Below are 20,733 nucleotides of genomic sequence, written 5' to 3'. Positions count from 1 at the left end.
ACTTACCATCAGGCGATATAACTGCTCGTTTGTCTCCCATTCGCATAAAAATAATGTAAATATCCCATAACTTTTAAAACATAAATCTAAACAACGAATAGATATTGAAGCAAAAACTTGTATTATACAGTAAAGTAAATTATACATTTTCTCTTAAAGTATAGTCATATCAATAAAAGCGAAAATTCATAAGTAAAATCTTAAAACAATGTCTCATTTTCAGATATCGACGGCAATGCCAGCGAATTACTAACAAAATTAGGAATAACCACAACAGAGACTGTGCCTACTGAAGGTAAAGACGAAACTATTAAAGAAGAAAAACCAATTAATACAACACCAACATTATTAACTAAACTAGTTAGTAATAAAGAAGTTAAAACCACCACAGAAGAAGTACAAAAGGCAGAAGAAAGGAACAAAATCTTTACGAGTCAAGAAGAAAGAAGTAAAAAGGATCATAGCAAAGATGTCAAGGGAGATGATAATTTAGTTAAAGTAGAAAATGAAGAAGATTTCACATCTGTAGAAGTAGAAGATACGGCCGGCGAACTGAAGATTGTAGCTACAGATTATACATCTGAGGTAAGTCTATTGACTTCAATTCAGTTATTATAAGTATAAGGTTGGTAATCAGCAGTGATAGGAATAGGTAGTGCTTATTAGCCTAAACTTTGAAGAACAGAGAAAAGAAGCGGAGACTTCCTTAGTACCATATTTTTTACTGAATATCTGCCCGGACAATACTAAAATACATACATACATATCGTCACGCCTTTAATCCCCGAAGGGGTAGGCAGAGGTGCACATTGTGGCACGTAATGCCACTGTGTACACCCACTTTTCACAATTTATGTTGTAAGTCCCATGTAATAGGTGGTGAGGTACTAAAATACATAAAAAAATATGTTATTAAATGGCAATGATTGCATTTTGCTTGGACGGACGACGAAACGGCAACGACAAATCCGCCTATCGTCATTTGCCTCCAGTACAAGTACAAGAAGAACATACATTGAATGACGAATTCAAATAGTCTAGGATTATTTAACAAAACCTAACATTGTAAGCGTAACCCAAATATTGATAGAGTGCTCAGTAAGACAATACATTGGATTACCGGCTTGATAACAGGAGTCTACAGAGATAAGGAACTTTCCATTGCATCACGAATATCTATTGCTTAGATAGCAAATCTTCTAATCAAATCTTCAGTGTTTGTGTTTAAAGCCTCGTGCCTATGACGCATCATTTGACGAATGCATTGAACCTACAAATGACAAATGCTTGCATCTTGCTTAGGAACAATGAAACCTGTCCACGAAGCGGCAACGTTGCGTCATTCACGCCTTTTATCCCCGAAAGGGTAGGCAGAAGTGCATATTATGATGCTTTGAGGACACGGCAGTGCTCAGCCCATGCAGGACACACCGCCACAGTATTCCACTGTGTCCTCCGGGCAGTCCTTGCAATGATGACACCCGCGTTTCCTCCCGCCCAATAAGAAACAGACAATGTAGTACTTAGTAACAAAATATTATTTCGTTATTTTTAGAACGAATACACAGGCCACAGGATGTACTTGGCATAACTTTCAAACAAAACATTTATTCGGTTCTGTCAATATTTGTAGACTTTACAGTAATTATGTTGGCAAGTAATTTGTTTGGAGAAGTAGAACATTTACATTAAGCTTACATCTTTTAAGACTCGTTTCCTTTCTCATTACCTAATGTGCGACATTTTGATAAGAAAGACCAGAATAATTGCTTGTAACTAGATTTAACCGGTTCGGAAAAGATCAACAACTCCTTATCACTGGCAAGAGAAGAGAAGACTTTATAATTTGAAATATTAAGGTTGAAATTGTTTTGCTTCCTTGGTCTAGTACTGCTGCACTTTTTTCGGTGTTCGAAAAAATCTATGGTAGCACCGAATCAAGAATTGTCCGCATCTCAGCCGTTGTCTGTCGGTATATAAGACACAATAGACACCACATTGTGTCTCGCATAGATCTGCGTTCCGACAGACAACGGGTTAAAGCATTAGTTCCAATTAGATTATTTAATATCTTCACCAGCCGAATGCGAATATTTCTACCGTAATCGTATCGTTCAAGAGGTTTTACGGTAAAACCGCTAGAGATCAGGGTTCTTAATCAGCATCTTCGTAATCTGCTGCTTCGTTATCATCATTCGTAATCTGCCTCAGCAATAGCATCCTCAATATGTTTAGTGATGATACTGATCGCAGTTTTAGGACATATTTTTAGTAATTTAACTTAAAAGTTAACAAACGTTACCAATTATTTTTATCAGTCTACCATCTACTTCTTAAAACATCTTCAAATAATCCTTGAACGTAAATCTTCAGCAGAGTCCAACGGAGGTGACGGAGCCGAATTCAAAGGAAGTGTTTGAAGATGTGCTGCACAGACTCCAGGCACTGGGAGACAAGGGGAAGAGGGTGCTGATGAGACTGCACGAGACCATGGGAGTCGAGTATACAGAGGAGGTAACTATTGATTGTATTTTCATCCGTATTTACTTTATGCCTTCAATTTACTTTGAAAGTTTAAACTAAGCATCAAGTGCCTTAAGAAATCCATTCTTTATTTTACTTTGTACTGCTAAAATTTCAAAATATGTTCCATTGCATGTGAGAAAGGTAAACTAAAACCAATTTCTTTTTAACCGACTTCCCAAAAAGGAGGAGGTTATCAATTCGGCCGGTATGTTTTTTTTATCTCTTTGACTTACTATCGGTGTTACATTGTTCTCACAATGATAGTTAAAGCAATCCAAACAATGTGAACATATTGAAAAAGAGTAACCTATTTTTGTTTCTTGCTCGTTCTGCTCCTCTGCAAATAGCAATACTATTGCTCAAATTCTTATAGGAATTTACTTATTTGACCCTTAAAATCAGACCCAAAACTCCTTACTCTACCCTCGAGAACCATTCAACTCACTCGACTCAATGACACAGTCAAACGCTGTTGCAAATAATATGAGAAAATTTTCAACTTCTGATTTGTCCTCTTTACAATTACAGACTCCAACCAAATCGAAGCCAGACATCATGTCGGTAGTGACCGGCAGTGGTGAGGAGCTGGACAGACTGCGAAGGGTGCTGGTGGAAGCCATCGATGAGGAGAAGAACAGGTCGCAGAGGGAACGTGAGTAGCTTATAATAGTATACTTGTAGCTTATAATAGTGTAGGTACTTATAATAGTAGCTTATAATATCTAGGTTTGGTAGATAAAGGGCCGTCTGATAGAGCAGTAGTTGATCTTGGTAGTTAAAGGTGCTATGAAATTGTCCATGGTTGACACTCGTAATGCCTCTGATCTTGTTAGAGATACATAGGGCACTTAGTATTTCATCGTCATTGATGACACCTATGTCTACCCTGTAAGTGATAATAGGCTTAATGATACGACATGTTGGTTTCATATCTTCTTTGAGGCGGGAAACAATCATCCAACTACTTCTCTTAACTTAAGTGAGGAGAGGGTGTCAGATTCTTACTAGCTGGAATCCCGGTAACCCATTAAGTCCAGATCAGAATTTCATACCTACCCATTCTCTCTTGTTTAATGGATAGTTCGTATTTTCTTCCGATTGGCATTCTTCCAAATGTCGTAAAACAATAGTTTCTCAAGAATTATCACCTCGGTCGCGCCTGGCATGTTTGGCTCATAAAGCCGTTACAATAATTATCGTGAAATTGTTTGCGTTCTATCTTAGCGTATCTAATAAATTTGTTTTAAGTTTTTGCGGAACGTTTGGCAGTATAATCGTTTGTTTCCTACTAATTAGATTTTGTTATGGTCTATATTTCTTGGTCAAAACAATGAGAAAGTGCTTTCCGTGTAAATTCTCTTATCTCGCCAGTAATTATACTAATTTTATTGTTAGAAAGTTGGAACTTATTGTAAACAGGCGAAAGTAATTAGAGACTTTTCTAAAAGAGATCTTTATTCAAAAGAAAATAGATTATATTTTTTACGGTAGCCGATAAATGTGTAGACCGATTACATGACGGTAAGTAATCGCCGCCGCCCATGAACACCCGAAACACAAGAGGCGTTACAAATACGTTGCCGGCCTTTTAGGTTAGGAATTTAAGGATTGTTGGGGAATCGGGGATTGGGAAGATTGGGAATGGAGGTAATTGAACCTCCGGTTACCTCACTTACACAACGAAACAAAATGCAAGCGTAGTCCGCTGGTGTAGTGTGTGTAATCACTTAGTGGACTGTCATGTCTTTTACCCTTAATTAATATTTTTCCAGAGAAACGGCGTGATGCTGCAGAACAGGCGCGCAAGAAGCGAGAGTCCATGCTGGGTCATATAGACCTCGTGAAGGAGCTCAATGAAAATGATGAGGAAAGAAACCATGCAGGGGAAATGGTACGTGTCTAACCATCGTCATTTATCCAAGTTTAAAACTCCTGGGTATCAGGCCCCCTTTTCTTCTGTACTTTTAAAATTCTTCAATATCATGTACTCAGTAGACAATAAGATAAGTCAATTTATTCAAGACCACCCAAAAACATGAGACGTTTTTTTTTTCAAACCATTCCAGTACCTTAAAAAAGAGCTTATTCCTTTCTAAAAGGCATACGCTTGGCAACGCACATGTGACTCCTCTGGTGTTGCGGGTGTCCATGGGCGGCGCTGATCGCTTACCATCAGATGACCCGTCTACTCGTTTGGCAACTATTCCATAAAAAAAACCCTCCAACCTATATACGAGGTGTGTTCAAAAAGTATCTCGAATTTTGTGTTTTTTCAAAAATTATTTATTTATTCATGAATATCTATTTTGTCCAATTCAAAGTAATCCTCATGAGATATTATACACTTGTGCCAACGGTTTTTCCAATCTTCGAAGCACTTCAAAAAATCATTTTTTTTTATCTTGTTCAGCTCCTCCTTCGATGCCGTCTTTATCTCGTCAAGCGTAGCGTAACGTCGTCCTTTCATGGGCCTCTTCAGTTTAGGGAACAAGAAAAAGTCACAGGGGGCCAGATCTGGGGAATACGGTGGCTGCGGCATCATTAGTGTGTTGTTTTTGGCCAAAAAGTCGCGCACAAGCAACGATGTGTGAGCAGGGGCAATTGAGCAATTTTGGTACGAATTTCGCGGCGACCCGTCTCATGCCCAAATCATTGATAAAAATCGAATGGCACGAGCCAATCGATATGTTTAGGTCCTCAGCAACTTCTCTAACGGTGATTCGACGATTGGCCAATACCATTTTCTCCACTTCATTAATTTTTTCGTCTGTTGTTGAAGTGCTCGGGCGTCCGGCACGCTCTTCGTCGTTCACATCTTCTCGAGAGAGAGAAACATTTCTGAGAACATTTTGTACCATCGATAAACGTTGCTTCGGTCCAAGGTAGCTTCTCAGTATGCCACAGCAAACATTCAGAATGCATCCGCGCACTTAATTTCGTTTTACACAAAGGTTCTTTGTTAATTTTTTTTGAGTAGGTAAAAATTGTAGACGAACTAAAACATGAGCAAGCAAAGCAGCTGTCAACAATTAACTCAACATTCAAAATGGCCGAGCTTGTCGGCACATGGATAAAAGAAAGTGTCGGCATAAGTGAGAGACATGAGTACCAACATAACGCCATAAAAAAATCGAAATTCGAATATACGTCCCGCGAAAATTCAAAATTCGCGACACTTTTTGAACACACCTCGTACATCTTTACCCCTAAACAAATGGTATTACTAACAGTCTCAAATATCTCGCCACACGTAATGGAGTGTGTTTGTAGTTTCAGATTTAAAATCAACACTAAAAATTACTCGTTTCTAATATTAATACTTTCCACTGTCGCTACATCAACCCAAATGAGTCATCAATAAATGTCACTAACCATCCCTACCCATTAATTCCAGGACGCAGACGGCTACGCCGACCACCACCAGCTGGTCAACGAGACGACTCCCCTCGACATGAGTAACTCGGAGTTCTGGTCCTCTTTCTCCAGCAGCGAGGAGGCTCTGTTAGAGTGCGAGGGTCTCATCCTCAACCTCCCTCTCACTCCACATCGCCACTGCTTTAGAAATGCCTCCGAGAGTGAAGCGTTCGCCGCTGCTAAGGCTAATGCTCTTACTTATAGGTGAGTGTTGGAAGAAAAGAGGAAAGATTTAAGTCAAAAATCAAAGCAAAGTATTTATTTCCATTAAGCTTTTTACCAGGTACTTTGGAACAAAAACAGATAAATGGTTTGTCAGTTTGTCTGTCCGTCTGTGAGGCTAGTTGCTCGACACCCTAATAGAGAGACTTGAAATAGACTGTCAGAATGGTGACTTTCGTTAGTCAAGTAGCTGAGGCAGTGACTGCTAAGACGGGGGTTTTAGGTTCGGTCGGTTGTGGACAACCTAAGGGGTTACCGAAACTACTGGCTCGAAGCAGGAGTAGGCCCAAGGTGGTTTTTAGTCAGTAAGAGTCTGATATAGTCCCTCGCCTCATCCCATGGCGGAGAGAAATCCAAATATGATTTTCCCTCGTTAAAAAAAAATTCTCGCATTGGCTAAGAAATAAGCTACCCGGGTTTGGGATTTTTAGAAAATTTTCTCTCTCTCCCTCAATAGTAGCAATTCTCAGTGTAGGACAATAAACTTACCTAGTTACTTAAACTAAAATATGGAAATTACATAATTATTACGTTGAATTCCAGGGTCCCAGCGAACGGCTACTACTTCTTTGTCTTCAACTCTGAGAACGAGGTGCAGCGCAACTACATCCGCGCGCGGTTCGAGCTGCAGAAGACGCGCTACGACGTGGCGCGCACGGCGCTGCGCGAGTGCACCAACTCCACGCAGCGCTGCGACCTGCCATTGGACATATTCTCCACGCAGAAGGTGAGGGCTGAGAGACTATAGAATATACTAGAATAGCTACAGTAAAATGTACTAGAATAGCTACAGTAAAATGTACTAGAATAGCTACGACGTGGCGCGCACGGCGCTGCGCGAGTGCACCAACTCCACGCAGCGCTGCGACCTGCCATTGGACATATTCTCCACGCAGAAGGTGAGGGCTGAGAGACTATAGAATATACTAGAATAGCTACAGTAAAATGTACTAGAATAGCTACAGTAAAATGTACTAGAATAGCTACAGTAAAATGTACTAGAATAGCTACAGTAAAATGTACTAGAATAGCTACGACGTGGCGCGCACGGCGCTGCGCGAGTGCACCAACTCCACGCAGCGCTGCGACCTGCCGCTGGACATATTCTCCACGCAAAAGGTGAGGGCTGGGAGACTATAGAATATACTAGAATAGCTACAGTAAAATGTACTAGAATAGCTACAGTAAAATGTACTAGAATAGCTACAGTAAAATGTACTAGAACAGCTACAGTAAAATGCCATTAGAATAGCTACAGTAAAATGTACTAGAATAGCTACAGTAAAATGTACTAGAATAGCTACAGTAAAATGTACTAGAATAGCTACGACGTGGCGCGCACGGCGCTGCGCGAGTGCACCAACTCCACGCAGCGCTGCGACCTGCCATTGGACATATTCTCCACGCAGAAGGTGAGAGCTGATAGACTATAGAATATACTAGAATAGCTACAGTAAAACGTACTAGAATAGCTACAGTAAAACGTACTAGAATAAAACTACGACGTGGCGCGCACGGTGGTGCTGGAAGTCCCCCTAAGGAACAACGACTCGCTGTGGAACGAGCAGTTCCTCATCATCTCGGAGTGTGAGCCAAGGACCTCCATCTACATATTCTGCGTCATCGCCGTGCCTATACTTATACTCGTGTTCGGGTTCCAATGAACGGTAAGTTATTCTTTACTTTACATAATTATTTTTTACCAACGGAAGGCACTACTTTTGGTATGGGGAGAAAATAATGAAATAAGACATAAAGAGGATGGATGAAAAAATAGAGAATAATCATAAGAAACATAGAACAATAATAATATGATTTGTTTTCAATGTGTATGCTATAAAACATCGCATTTATACCGCTGAATACTTTTAAAGTTACAAATAGCGACATCTGACGGATAAAACAATAATATTTTTTCAATAAGTTCTCCATAGTGGCTAACAGATGGCGCTACTACTCTTACTATGAAGTATGAATATGAGTAACATTGAAAATACACTAAACTTGTAATCTGTCTGTAGATTATTATTTTTAAATTCCTAGACGGCTAACTAAGATCTTTTTAGTTAGTTAACAACTATAATTTTATTTTACCTTACTTGCGCACCTAAAGTTAGTAATTATGACATTAGGTTATCACTGCCTATTGTTTGTTTCAAAATAAGTCCTAATTATTTTCCATATAAAATTATTTAAGTCCATATTTCATAACCTATTGTTCTCGGAATGGAAAATAAAGACAATTCGACCATATATAATTTTGACCAACGCCAAAAATTCTTAGGAACATAACAATTCAAAATGGTGTTTGAAATTAGGTTCACCTTTAAATTAGGACACAAGACTGGCCTAGAAGTGGACTTTACATATATTAGACTAGCTTTCCGCCCGCGGCTTCGCCCACGTGTAATTCGGTTATATAGCGTTTTTTAATGATCTCGACAGGGCTTTTTCTTCCACCTTCCGGTAGAGTATACTTTCAAGTTGGTCCCGTTGTTACCTAGTCAGGATCTGATGATGGTATTCCAGGGAAATCAAGGGCAAACCTGCAAATTTACAGGCAATTACGTTTTTGACAATCATAGATCTGTTTAAGTATTTGCGTCTGATAGTCATCATCCCATGTGAATGAGCTGATGATGGAAGGTACAACTCCTCAACGGTTAGGAGTTGAAAGAAAATTCTACGAGTTATACGTACATGTAAGGCTATTAGGTTGACCTGATAATAAAAAGTAAATCTCATTCGTTAAGAATTTAGGTGAAAATGGATGCGGACAAATTTCGTCTCTTCACTTGTTTCCTTTTAGCTGTTTGTATGGGTAGTGTTAACACAAAATAGGGATTTAAAGGCGTGATGTTATTAATGTTATGCATGTATGTACATAATTATGTATGTTATTATGTATGTTAAAGAGACGACTGAAAGTTGTCATACAAAGTCTTTTTTTTAAGGATGGGAAATCATCAAATGACCTCTCCCGCTCTGGGTGGAACGGAAGGGAGTGTCAGACTTTAACTGACTAAAACCCACCTCGTTCCTTCAGTTTTTGCGTTCCGGGGCCACGGTATCTCGTTAGAATACTTTTATAAAGCAACAAGTGGTAGTTTATCCCGTCTAGCGGATGAATTTCGATAATATCCTTTCACTTAGTGCTCCTTATGTTAATAAATGGAACGCTTATACGTTACAATGAGTATCAGTAACATTGAAAATATACCGAGCTTGTAATTCGGCTGTAGATTAATAAATCAGTCACTCCTATCGACCCCTAACTCACGATCTTTTTAGGGTAGTTTGAACAAACTTATAATGTCATTTTATTTACTTGCGCACCTAAAGTTAGTAATTATGACATTAGGTTCTCACTGCCTATTGTTCGTTAAAAAATAAGTCCTAATTATTTTCCATATAAGTTTATTTGAGTATATATTTCATAAACTATTGTTCTCGGAATGGAAAATAATGACAATTCGACCATATATAATTTTGACCAACGCCAAAAATTCTTAGGCACATAGGTAATTCAAAATGGTGTTTGAAATTAGGTTCACCTTTTAAATTAGGACACAAAACTGACCTTAAAGTGGGCTTTACATACATTAATATGTGCAAAATGCCAACCACCATAATACGTTGGTAATAACTATTTTGTCTTAAATTAAAAGTAACGATTTACTCACATAAATAGGTTACTGAGAAAAGATCTTCTATGTAATTTCAGCCTACTGCTATGTAAGCTATAAGACGTTGCCACGCTCGCATCTCATGAGGAAGAGTCCCGCTGTTATTTGAAACTGGTAGAGCTTTTTTCAATCAATTACGTGAGATAGCCGATACTTTCAATTATTGTAGTATACCTCACGATAGTTATTGTACCAGAGCTGCGCTTTACCTAGCGGATTACCGGGGCAAGAGAAGAAACGGGGTGGTTTTTAGTAAGTAAGAATCTGTTCTTAATATAACCATAATAAATCAGAAAGAAATCATTGGATGATTCCCCCCCCCTCTAAAAAAATTTACACAGTTAAACAATGTTTTCCTGACTCCCGTATTTCAAAGTCATCGACACTGAACCCATGAACTTACGACCAGTCAATGAAGTCATTCATCAAGCTAGACGCGACCAAACAAATGAATAACAACAGTATTCAGCTGGGACGTCTCAATTAGAAGACATCGTTAATTTTACTCTTAATTGTTACGAGTGGACGCCGAGATTGAGATTAGATTAGTTGTGTCTGAGTGAGACAAATTGCAAGCTATTTGTGCATAGGCCAAGATCAATGTGAAGTGGTTGTTAAGAGAATAAACCAGACTGTAGTACTACCGGGTTCGAGAGTGAGGCTAGCCATGTACCTACTGTAGTAGGGATGATGACGGGGTAAGAAAATGAAAAATCGAATTAGTCCATCAGTTGGGTTAACTGAGTAACGATAGAGTTTCTTGCTCGTTCTTCTCCATTCGAAGCAACACTTTGGAACGAACGCCTAGCTTCACTGACGGACAATACAATTTGACGTTTCAAAAGTGCCTAATTTAGGATTAATTGAAATAATGCTTTGACTTTGACTTTAGCCATATACCTACTTTATGGATAATGACGGGGTGAGAAAATGAACAATCGAATTAGTACATCAGTTAAGTAACGAAAAAATATTTGACACGTTTTTTTTGTCGTATAACATTTTAATACGTAGATAAGGAGGACCAAGGTTTAGGAGAGGAAGACAGACATAGTTGAAACTGCCCCTTACCCTGCAGACGCATCTGGAGCTGCGGACTATCTAGCGGGTTTACCGGCTCGAAACGCAGGAGTAGGAACGGGGTAGTTTTTAGTCAGTAAGAATCTGACACTCGACCCCTGCGCCTAAGCCGGGAGAAGTCATTGGATAATTAAAAAAAAAAAAAAACAAAACCTAAAGTCCTACAGATTATATATAATTTCTCAAGTGTTACTGGTATCTTCGGGCGGAGTTGATCGCTTACCATAGGATGATCTGTCTGTTCGTTAAAAAAAACTTCAAGTTTAAAACTACTAGTAACCAATAAGCCAAGCATTGTTATCTGTTGTGACGTCATTAAAATTAGGAATGCCATCGTCTAGTATTGTCAAGGGTACCTAGTAATACATTGTTGGTGCTATACTTGTGCATTTAATATTCAGTCGTCGTGTGCTTTTATTGTCCAATCAATTTTGTTGCGTTGCGTTGCAAATGATCTAACGGGGTCTGAGGACCGGCGTCCATTGGAAGCGATATGTGTCTTTGTATTAACTTCGGTGAAGCGATAAGGAACAATACATTTCGTATTACGGTGTTGTTTAAACGAAGTTTTTGCGCAAACCAGAAAAGTTCTAGAATTATTTTAAGGGCATTAGACGTGTATCAATATTTATCTGTTTACTATACATTATGTTTGTTTTTTTTTTTTAAGAATTCGGAGTTTAAATTTTACGATAGGAAAACTGAGGTGTGAGAGGCTTTTTTACACAATGTTTTTGATGGTATAATATTTTTAACACATTTTCAGAAGCTACTGTAGATCTTACCTGTACATAGACCATAGACATTCCCAAATAATTAAAATGACAACTTTTATTTTCCATTTTTAAAGTCCCTGGTGGCCACCAAAGCGTATCACATCTTAACATTCGCAATTTAAAGCGATATCGCTTAAATATTATCGCTCTAGGAGGAGTGACCGCTGGACTCCCAATCAAAACAGCTTCATGGTCGTCTCGTGCCGACAAACAGACAGACATGTTGACAGTTACACCCGACAATGTCACTTGCAGTGATTCCACTCGTATATTTTATTACTACTCAGTCGCAAGTCTAGCTGTCTAATTGATATTTCCTAGTAACTTTGGCGTGCTGATATTTATTAAGATTATTTTTATTTGGGTTTTTCTGAACCTGGTTTTAGGAGACCTTGGGTTATTTTTTGTTACATATTCTATTCTAGTATTACAGCCTGCCTTAACAAAATATAATTTGTTGGTAGATTTGATTAAATGAGAAGAAAAATTGAAACATTTTGTTTTAGTGGCCACAGATGAAATAACAATACTGGCTGTTTACAATTAGTTAAAATGATACTATGTTTTTGTGGTAGTACAAATACCTTTTTTAAGGTCTAAGCCAGTAAACGATCAGTCAGATTACCTGATGGTAAAGAATCGCCGCCGCCCATGGACACCCGAAACACCAGAGGCGTTACAAGTGTGTTGCCGGCCCTTTGGGGGTTAAGAATTTAAGGGTTGTTGGGGAAGTGGGAATTGGGAAGCGGCAAATGAGCCTCCAGTAACCTCACTCACATGAAAGAATTCGGTTAAATTTGGAACTAAATTACCTTGAATTCTTACTTAAAATTTTGGGTTTTATGTATGTTTTTATAGCTTATAGACCAGAACGCAGAAATTTGCATCATCCATGATGCAAATTTCTGCATTCTGGTCTTATTCAAAGCTTCTAAAATAAGTGCCTGCAAATACAATGATTTCAGTAAAGGATGGTACGGCAATGATTACTTCGCGCTCGACTTGGCCGGGCCACTGCCATGCCTCTAACTAATAACTTCTATCAAACTACAATTAAAAATAGACATGATGCTATGTTGTCATGTTGTAAACATTTTAGTATAAGTCCTGGTATTAAATAAAACTTCTTTTCTCCGTCAATGACATCATTGTGCTCATAAAAAGGGCCAAGGTTACCATGGCAACTATAAAACTAAGGTACCTATGTATGATAAGATAGTAACATCAGTTGTGTACACACGGTAACATGTGAAGCTGTACACAACCAGTATAATCTGACCGGTGAATGTGAGGAAAGATCATACAAAGCGAGGTCATGATAAACTGGTTATGTACAGCTTGTTGTGTTGTTGTTTACCAGGGTGTGGTAAGAGGCCCTAATTTTTCCATCATCATCGACCTAAAATACAATATTTAGTTTGACATTCTTTAGTACAACATTTTATATGGAAACTTTTTCAAAAGAGTATAAGCCGGTAAACGAGCAGATGGATCACCTGATGGTAAGCAATCGCCGCCGCCCATGGATACCCAAAACACCAGAAGCGTTACAAGTGCGTTGCCGGCCTTTTGGGGTTAGGAATTTAAGGGTTGTTGGGGAATCGGGGATTGGGAAGATTGGGAAAGGTGGTAATTGGGTCTCCAGTAACCTCACTTACACAACGCAAGCGTTGTTTCACGTCGGTTTTCTATGAGGCCGTGTTATCACTCTGGTCGAGCCGGCCCATTCGTGCCGAAGCATGGCTCTCCCACACTTAAACATTTACGACACATTGTTATTTTTGGACCTCGTATAAAAACAGGTGGTCAGTGGTTAAACGTATAAAAACAGACCAGGAACAGAGCACCTCTGTTCCTTGTGTTTGAGTGACCATTAAAAATGATAGCTCTAATGTTTACGACCTGTCCACGTCGCGACGTTACCTTCCAATTTAAAATAGTGACTTACGATCGGTCTCCATCACCTTCAACCATCTGTCGATAGATTAGCTTACTAGAGATACATCTTTATATATATAATTCTTCTGTACGTGTGTATGTCACTGAACTTCTCTTAAACGACTGGACCGATTTTGATGAATTTTTTTGTGTGTGTTCAAGGGGATCTGAGAATGGTTTAGATTCACAATTTTGTCCGCTGGACAATGTTTTTTTAATTCATTTTTAATTAATTAGTAGTTGTTGATTTTGGAATGTTTTACATTTAATACGACAGACGGCGCTATCATCGCAGTGTCAAATATTAATGACGTTAGATATTGTCACATTTGAATAATAATTTTCATCAAAATGGTCCAGAATGTTTTAGCTTATTAAAAAAAGTTTAGACGTGTAGACAAGACAACGTCTGTCGGGTCCGCTAGTTTTCTATGGAACTTATGACAAAATTCTTATTCCAATATGTAAAACTGGATTCGCGGAAGACGTAACGGGTTGCCGGGGCGCCGGCGCAAAGAGCAGGAGTAGGAACGCGGTGGAGTACTTAAAACATTGATAGTTAACAATGAAACGAACTTTACTTTCGCATTAATCGTGACGGCAGCAATTTTTAACCAACTTTTCAATTCGGTCAGTACTTTTTTTATGTTTATACATCGATGGAGCCAAGGTTTCTGGACCGATTTGCGGGATTCTTGTTTTGCTCGAAGCGAAATATTTGCCCTTTGGTCTCATAAAAATTTGATTCGGTTTGGTTACTTACTACTTATACTATGCGTTTGTGCTTATAAGTATAAAGCAGTTTTATTTTTATTTACTCTGTGAATAGTAAGACTATCTAAATAGTGTAACTGGCCTTTATTCCCATAACTTTAGGCACTGAGATTACATCAATACGTACTTAGCACGAAATTCTTAATTGCATCTACTGCCTAATACGTTTGAATGCGGTCTAACACCTAAAAAGGTGCGTATGAGTGTAGAACCTCTTTAGGGCAACAGCTAAGTGTTCCTAATTTAAAAACAGGCCGTTTGGTGCCTATTAAAACATTTTGTCAGTCTACTTTACCTAGTATAATGACTGCACGGTTGGCGCTGTGAATAGGCAACTGGGTGCAACGTGTAGCGGGTTCGATTCCCGCTCGGAGCAACTCTTTGTGTGATCCACAAATTGTTGTTTCGGATCTGGGTGTCATGTGTATGTGAACTTGTATGTTTGTAACCGCACGACCCAGGAGAAAATCCTAATGTGGTGCAACGTTTAAAAAAAATATAAGTAGATTTTAGTTTCGTCGATTGCCTCGGTAGTGAGTAAGAGTCTGACACTCCCTCTCGCCTCGCCCAAGGCGGGAGAAGTCATTGGAAAAGGTTTGACAGCAATCAATTTGTTTCGATCTAGCGTACTGCGTTTCATTCGTGTATCATCAAAGGACTATGTAGCAATAATTGGGTGTACCAGTCTCAAAAAATGCACGATTTTTGATAATGATAATAAACTCATTCCTAAATACAATACAGCATGTCTAATAATAGTTTTGTTTAGGATTTTCCAAACAATGCAGTGTCAATTACACTAAGACAATTTTTTACACGTCTGCCAACAAATTGAACGACAACAAAAAACGCTTTCAGACAACGCGATGAAAAAACACCAAACACACTAACAAAAAATATTGCATCTGTATTTCATGGGAAAAGCGACCTTATGGCATGTTAGTGAAAATACGTAATTCGTATAAGAAAGCTTGGATCAAGATTGGCGATAATAGCTAATAGCTTCGGGCGTTGAAGCAATCAGTTTGTATATGGGCAGAGGATGCTCACTGGCCGCACGAACTCTCTGATTCACTTTAAGTGGTGTCAATGCACTTGAAAAGTTCGATCTTAAACATCTATTGACTTGTTGAGAGCTTCCGAGACGGTTATAGACAAGTAGAGTACCTATCTATAGTGTTTCAATAGTTCTTTCATCTGGTAACAAATATTTAATTAACTTTTGATACTGTTGTTGTTATGAGTGTGACTATGTTATCAATACCCATTTCGAGACAATGTCTGCTCCTTTTGTATTTATGAAATTTGTGTTTTGTGTGCTTTGTATCTTACATTTCTTCTCAGTTTATTTATTCACAACATCTTTCCCTCTGTTAATTTCTACGTATAAAACGTACGTAGAACTGATGTCACGCGATATTTTAAATTAATATATCTTCGAAAATATTTGTTTCCGTAAGAAAATAAAAAAAGGTAATTTAAAAAACTAAAAAACCCGACTGCGTTACTTTATAATATTAAAATGAAAAAACCCTAAAACAAGAAAGTCATCGGAAAATTTAAGCAGTCGGGACCCATTCTAAATATGGGTACATACGGCTGGCTTTCTAGAATGGGTCCCGACTGCTTAAATTTTCCGATGACTTTCTTGTTTTAGGGTTTTTCATTTTAATATTATAAAGTAACGCAGTCGGGTTTTTTAGTTTTTTAAATTACCTTTTTTTATTTAATTTTTTTTTAGTTTTATTATTTTTGTATTTTAATATATCTAGTGTCACTCTCCCAGTCAATACGAATCAAACGACCCCTATCAAGCGGAAATCCATCAAGTCGTTCAGGCTAGAGAGTGAGAAATATTCGAATTTGGCGCCAAAAATCCGCCATTTTATTTTTTTTATTATTTTGATATATTTAGTGTCACTCTCACAGTAAATACGAATCTAACGACACCTCTCAAGTCAAAATCCATCAAGTCGTTTAGGCTAGAGAGTGAGAAATATTCGAATTTGGCGCCAAAAATCCGCCATTTTGTTTTTTTATTATTTTGATATACTCAGTGTCACTCTCACAGTAAATACGAATCTGACGACACCTCTCAAGTCAAAATCCATCAAGCCGTTTAGGCTGTAGAGCGTGCCAAACAATTATACATACATACATACATACATACATACATACATACATACATACATACATACGTACATACACTCGAAAAACATAACCCTCCTTCTGGCGCAGTCGGGTAATAAAAAAATACGTGTCTAATAATTTACAAGACAGACATTACAATAAAAATTACCTAGTCATCTACCTTATTGTTTTTTAATACTTTTTGTCTGAAGAAGAAAAATCTAGCTTGTTCGACGCAAACAGCTGATATACATCTTAAAATATTTAACCGAAAACATGCTCTATTTCGATGCAACAAAGTCTATCTTAATGATAGACTGTTGCCAATTAACAAGTATATATGTCCTACCTACTTACCTATTTAAACGTGTAGATAGACTTCCCTTCAACACGCCACTTGTGCAAGACTCAGTTCGGGTTACACCTAAATATGAGTGGGTAGTTATTTTGTAAGTACAGGATATGCAGCGCCCGCGCACTTACTAGTCTACATTGTAAACCATATTTCCGTCTGCGACTTCGCCCGTAGAATTTAGTAGATTTATTATCGAGTAGGTCTAGAAAGAGGTATGTAAGAAACGTAGTAGCAATTAGCGGTCCATTGTCTCTGCCTACCCCCATGGGAGACAGGCGTGAAGTTATGTATGTAGGTCTAAAATGTAGCTCATGACTTCTTGAAAAGTAAGCTTTATAATGGTGTAAGCATTTTTTTAAATCGGTTCAGTAATTTCGGAGTATATTCAATGCAAACAAACATATGTATTTAGGTAATTGTATATTTCCTAATGTTTATTTAGTATCGATGAAAGTTGAAGTACTTAAAACTATTTTAAATGCTTATTATCTAGTCTAAACTTCTAGGCTAATAAATAAAATTCGAGTGTCTGTTTGTAATGTTGGAATAACCCACAGGAATAACCGCTTTTTACTACATACACATGAATATACATACGATACTTATACCAAAATAACATTAGGTTTTACAATTTTTGTCTATCTGTTTGTTCTGGTTAATCTCTGAAATGGCTGGACCGATTTTGACGGGACTTAAAATCAAATGTCCCAATTCTGTAGAAAGTCATTGTCTTTTCTACAAGGACGAAGTCGCGGATAACAGCTAGTATTTAAACTCTAAAACAAATGCTTTGTTTATAATAATTTGTACATTTTATATAAGTACGTACTCACTTATACATAGATTAATTTAACTCGAGTTTGTTATCAGTTAGTAAACTAGACAAGATACTAAACTTTAAACTAAGTCGGTAGAAACTACATAAAATATGGGTAATTATAACACGATAAATTATATGAAATTTTATTATATCAATAAATTACCTACATATAAAATAATAATTGCGGAAGATATAATATTTTTTCTTATAAATAAAATTGCTTAAATGTTTTTTCTTAATAATGGCCATACATCATCATTTTACGAGGAACACTTTAATTATTTTGATTAAATTAATTAAAAAATATTATGTTGGCAACCCTTCAGCTGTCGTAATTTAATACAATAACGACTTATCAATTAAAAAATAATATTAAAAGAAATAAGATATTGAAATTTTATTTGCGTTTTTTTTTATGGGAGCCAAATCATCCAACTGAGTTCTCCCGCTTTGAGCGAGACGAGAGAGAATGTCAGACTCTTACTGACTAAAAACCACCCCGTTCCTATTCCTGCTCTTCGATCCGGAGCCCCGGTAACCAACCAACCAAAAAAAAAATATCAGTTACATAATATAACAACGTTTAAGTCCGTGTGCAAACTATTTATTATATCTACTGAAAAATAACAGATCAATTAGAAAAGTCTATTTTAAACTTCAATTAATTGAAGTTTATTTGTCAATTTCGCGAGCTGTCAAACAGATTAAGTGAAATAAGTGAACGAACGCCCCACTTTATGGATGTTTTCGTACACAACACTAGAAATGACGCCACAGCTATTTGTGCGGTTCATCAGTCGATGATTAAATGAATAGAAACTGGTTTCTATGTAATTAACGCGTTAATTACGACATATTCGTCATTATTCGTTGTCAAGGCTGACTGTAAGGTTAAATGGTAGCTAAATGTTTAGCGCCAAAATTTTCGGTCTAGATTTTAATTGAATTGCACTTGAAATTTGCAGAAGTGGCTTATGATTGATAATTAGTGCATTGCCAATTTAAAACACGTATATTAATTTCATCATTATTTTTTGTTTTCATAAAAACCACCACCAAAAGACTGCACGGTTCGTGTAGCGGGTTCCCGCACGGCACAACTCTTTGTGTGATCCACAAATTGTTGTTTCGGGTCTGGGTGTCATGTGTATGTGAACTTGTGTTTGTAAACGTACCCACGATACTGGAGAAAATCCTAGTTGTAGGGCAACGTTTTATATAAAGAATAGAAAAAAAATCTATGTATTATTAAACAGTAAATTAAGGCTGTATGCAAGAATATCTTTGCCTAATCATTCTTCTAACTTCAAAGACAACAACTTACGTCAAACTCAAATGACACATCTGTCAATTTATTATTATCTATTCGAAAGATCACAAGTTTGCTACCGACCTAGTTATTTGAACCTAAACTGAGTAAACTAAACTAAGATATAAACATAACTACACACATCGTTAAAATTATATGAAGTAATTATTCAGTTGGAACACGGTTCCATTAAAATAAACATTTCGTTTCGTACAGAAAGAGGCCAAGTTCAAATAAATAGTGGAACGTACGTAAATATTTAAATTAAATGAACGTGAATCAATATGGTGGCTTTTAAATCAAAATTCGATATTTGATTTACGTTTTTAATATTTTAAATGTCAATGTTTTTTTAAATCGATCGTACGGTTGGCAATGAACATTGGCATAATGCTTTCGTAAAAATGAAATTCGAATTAAGAGCTTCGAATTATTTGTTTTCTTTTTCTAAAATATTTGTATAAAATTTCATATTTTATTTTGCTTACATTCAATAATAACATTCATGCACAAAACAATTTAAAATTTTCAATAAAAAAAAAATAGAATTAGAAACATTGCAAACTTCTTATTTTGTCGTTCTAAAGTGATTTCCTAGTCTATTTGAAATAATTCTGATATTGACTTTGGCTTCATTTTGTTGCAAAAAACAAAAACTTTATTTAATACGTCAATCAAAGTATCAGTTTTTACGTAACATCTTTTTATAACTACATTATAAATAGTTGTTACAAAAAAATAACGTTATAAATAACGGTAGCTCTATCTACTGAGTTCGTTAAAGCATTGCTTGTTTATAATAAGTAGTAAGTAAAACAGTTACCATTAGGTACAGCCCTATTTTTAGTTTATTCATTCATTTATGTATATTATCAGAGTTTATCATTTAATGGACATTGTAAAGTTAAATGTTGTTACATTAATTACAAAACATAACGTTTCCCGTTTTGTTGTTAAACAATGGACTTACTGTAATAGGTGTTGTGTGATATTATAATATGCAAATATCTGAATGAGTAATTGTATCTGTTATTTTTATCTTTGAAAAAAAAAATCTGTTTATATTTTTTTCGTAATGGGTTCGTATTATTGAGAATTTTTACGATTACATAAAACATTTTATTTCCTAGTCCCCAGACTATGAGAGTTATATTCGTAGGTGTGCTTCGTGGAATAGAAAATTAAATTATTTAAAATTTTTATTTAAATCACACCTACGGGGGTGTTAATTCCTCAAAAAACTATCTGATTTCCTTATTTTGATAATTATGTGCACATTACAACGTATAAGCTCGCACTGCATAAAGAGACTCACTCGCAGAATACTAACAGTATGTACCTACCTATATAACTTGAACATAATAATCAATATGGGCTAGTTGCCAAACTTCACTGTCGAAGCTTGTAGTGACAATTTCGTTGAAACTATCTTCCAAGAAATTATTAATTTGGTTCATGTATCAACATGAATCGTATCGTACCACCATGCATTAATCACGCTTCTGGCATTGGATCCAATTCCAGACATCGTTTAACAACTGGGATTTCCAGACACCAAAAAAATTGTTTCCTTGTTCAAACCGCTATAGATTGGTATTCTATGCCAGAGTCTGCGTATAACCTGGGTGCTTTCACTCCGAAGTTTCGTTTAATCTTCGGCCGTAGGTTTTATTGATTTACTAATAAAATTACTTAAAATTACG

General features: G+C 36.8%; 2 protein-coding genes across 6 annotated transcripts in view; one reads left to right on the top strand and one right to left on the bottom strand.

The window, feature by feature from the left end:
- The window catches only part of LOC118279065 (uncharacterized), a 595,270-nt gene that overhangs the window by 402,339 nt on the left and 172,198 nt on the right, over positions 1-20,733 (bottom strand). The gene's annotated exons all lie outside the window — the stretch shown is intronic.
- Positions 1-20,733, top strand: part of LOC118279192 (uncharacterized) — a 63,381-nt gene that overhangs the window by 26,520 nt on the left and 16,128 nt on the right. The window contains exons 9-15 of one of the 2 annotated variants that reach the window (XM_050698386.1): positions 224-585; positions 2,374-2,514; positions 3,055-3,178; positions 4,299-4,417; positions 5,921-6,144; positions 6,706-6,892; positions 7,683-7,829. In XM_050698386.1, coding sequence (XP_050554343.1) covers positions 224-585; positions 2,374-2,514; positions 3,055-3,178; positions 4,299-4,417; positions 5,921-6,144; positions 6,706-6,892; positions 7,683-7,826 — 1,301 coding nt within the window. In that variant the 3' untranslated portion in view covers positions 7,827-7,829. Of the gene's footprint in view, positions 1-223; positions 586-2,373; positions 2,515-3,054; positions 3,179-4,298; positions 4,418-5,920; positions 6,145-6,705; positions 6,893-7,281; positions 7,401-7,682; positions 7,830-20,733 lie in introns of those variants that run through there. The other variant, XM_050698387.1, reaches the window with a different exon arrangement.

This window comes from Spodoptera frugiperda, chromosome 14 (genome assembly GCF_023101765.2).
Source record: "Spodoptera frugiperda isolate SF20-4 chromosome 14, AGI-APGP_CSIRO_Sfru_2.0, whole genome shotgun sequence".
Classification (NCBI taxonomy): Eukaryota; Metazoa; Arthropoda; class Insecta; order Lepidoptera; family Noctuidae; genus Spodoptera; species Spodoptera frugiperda.
The sequence above is the reverse complement of the archived record's forward strand: the minus strand, read 5'-3'. Positions and strand labels throughout refer to the sequence as shown.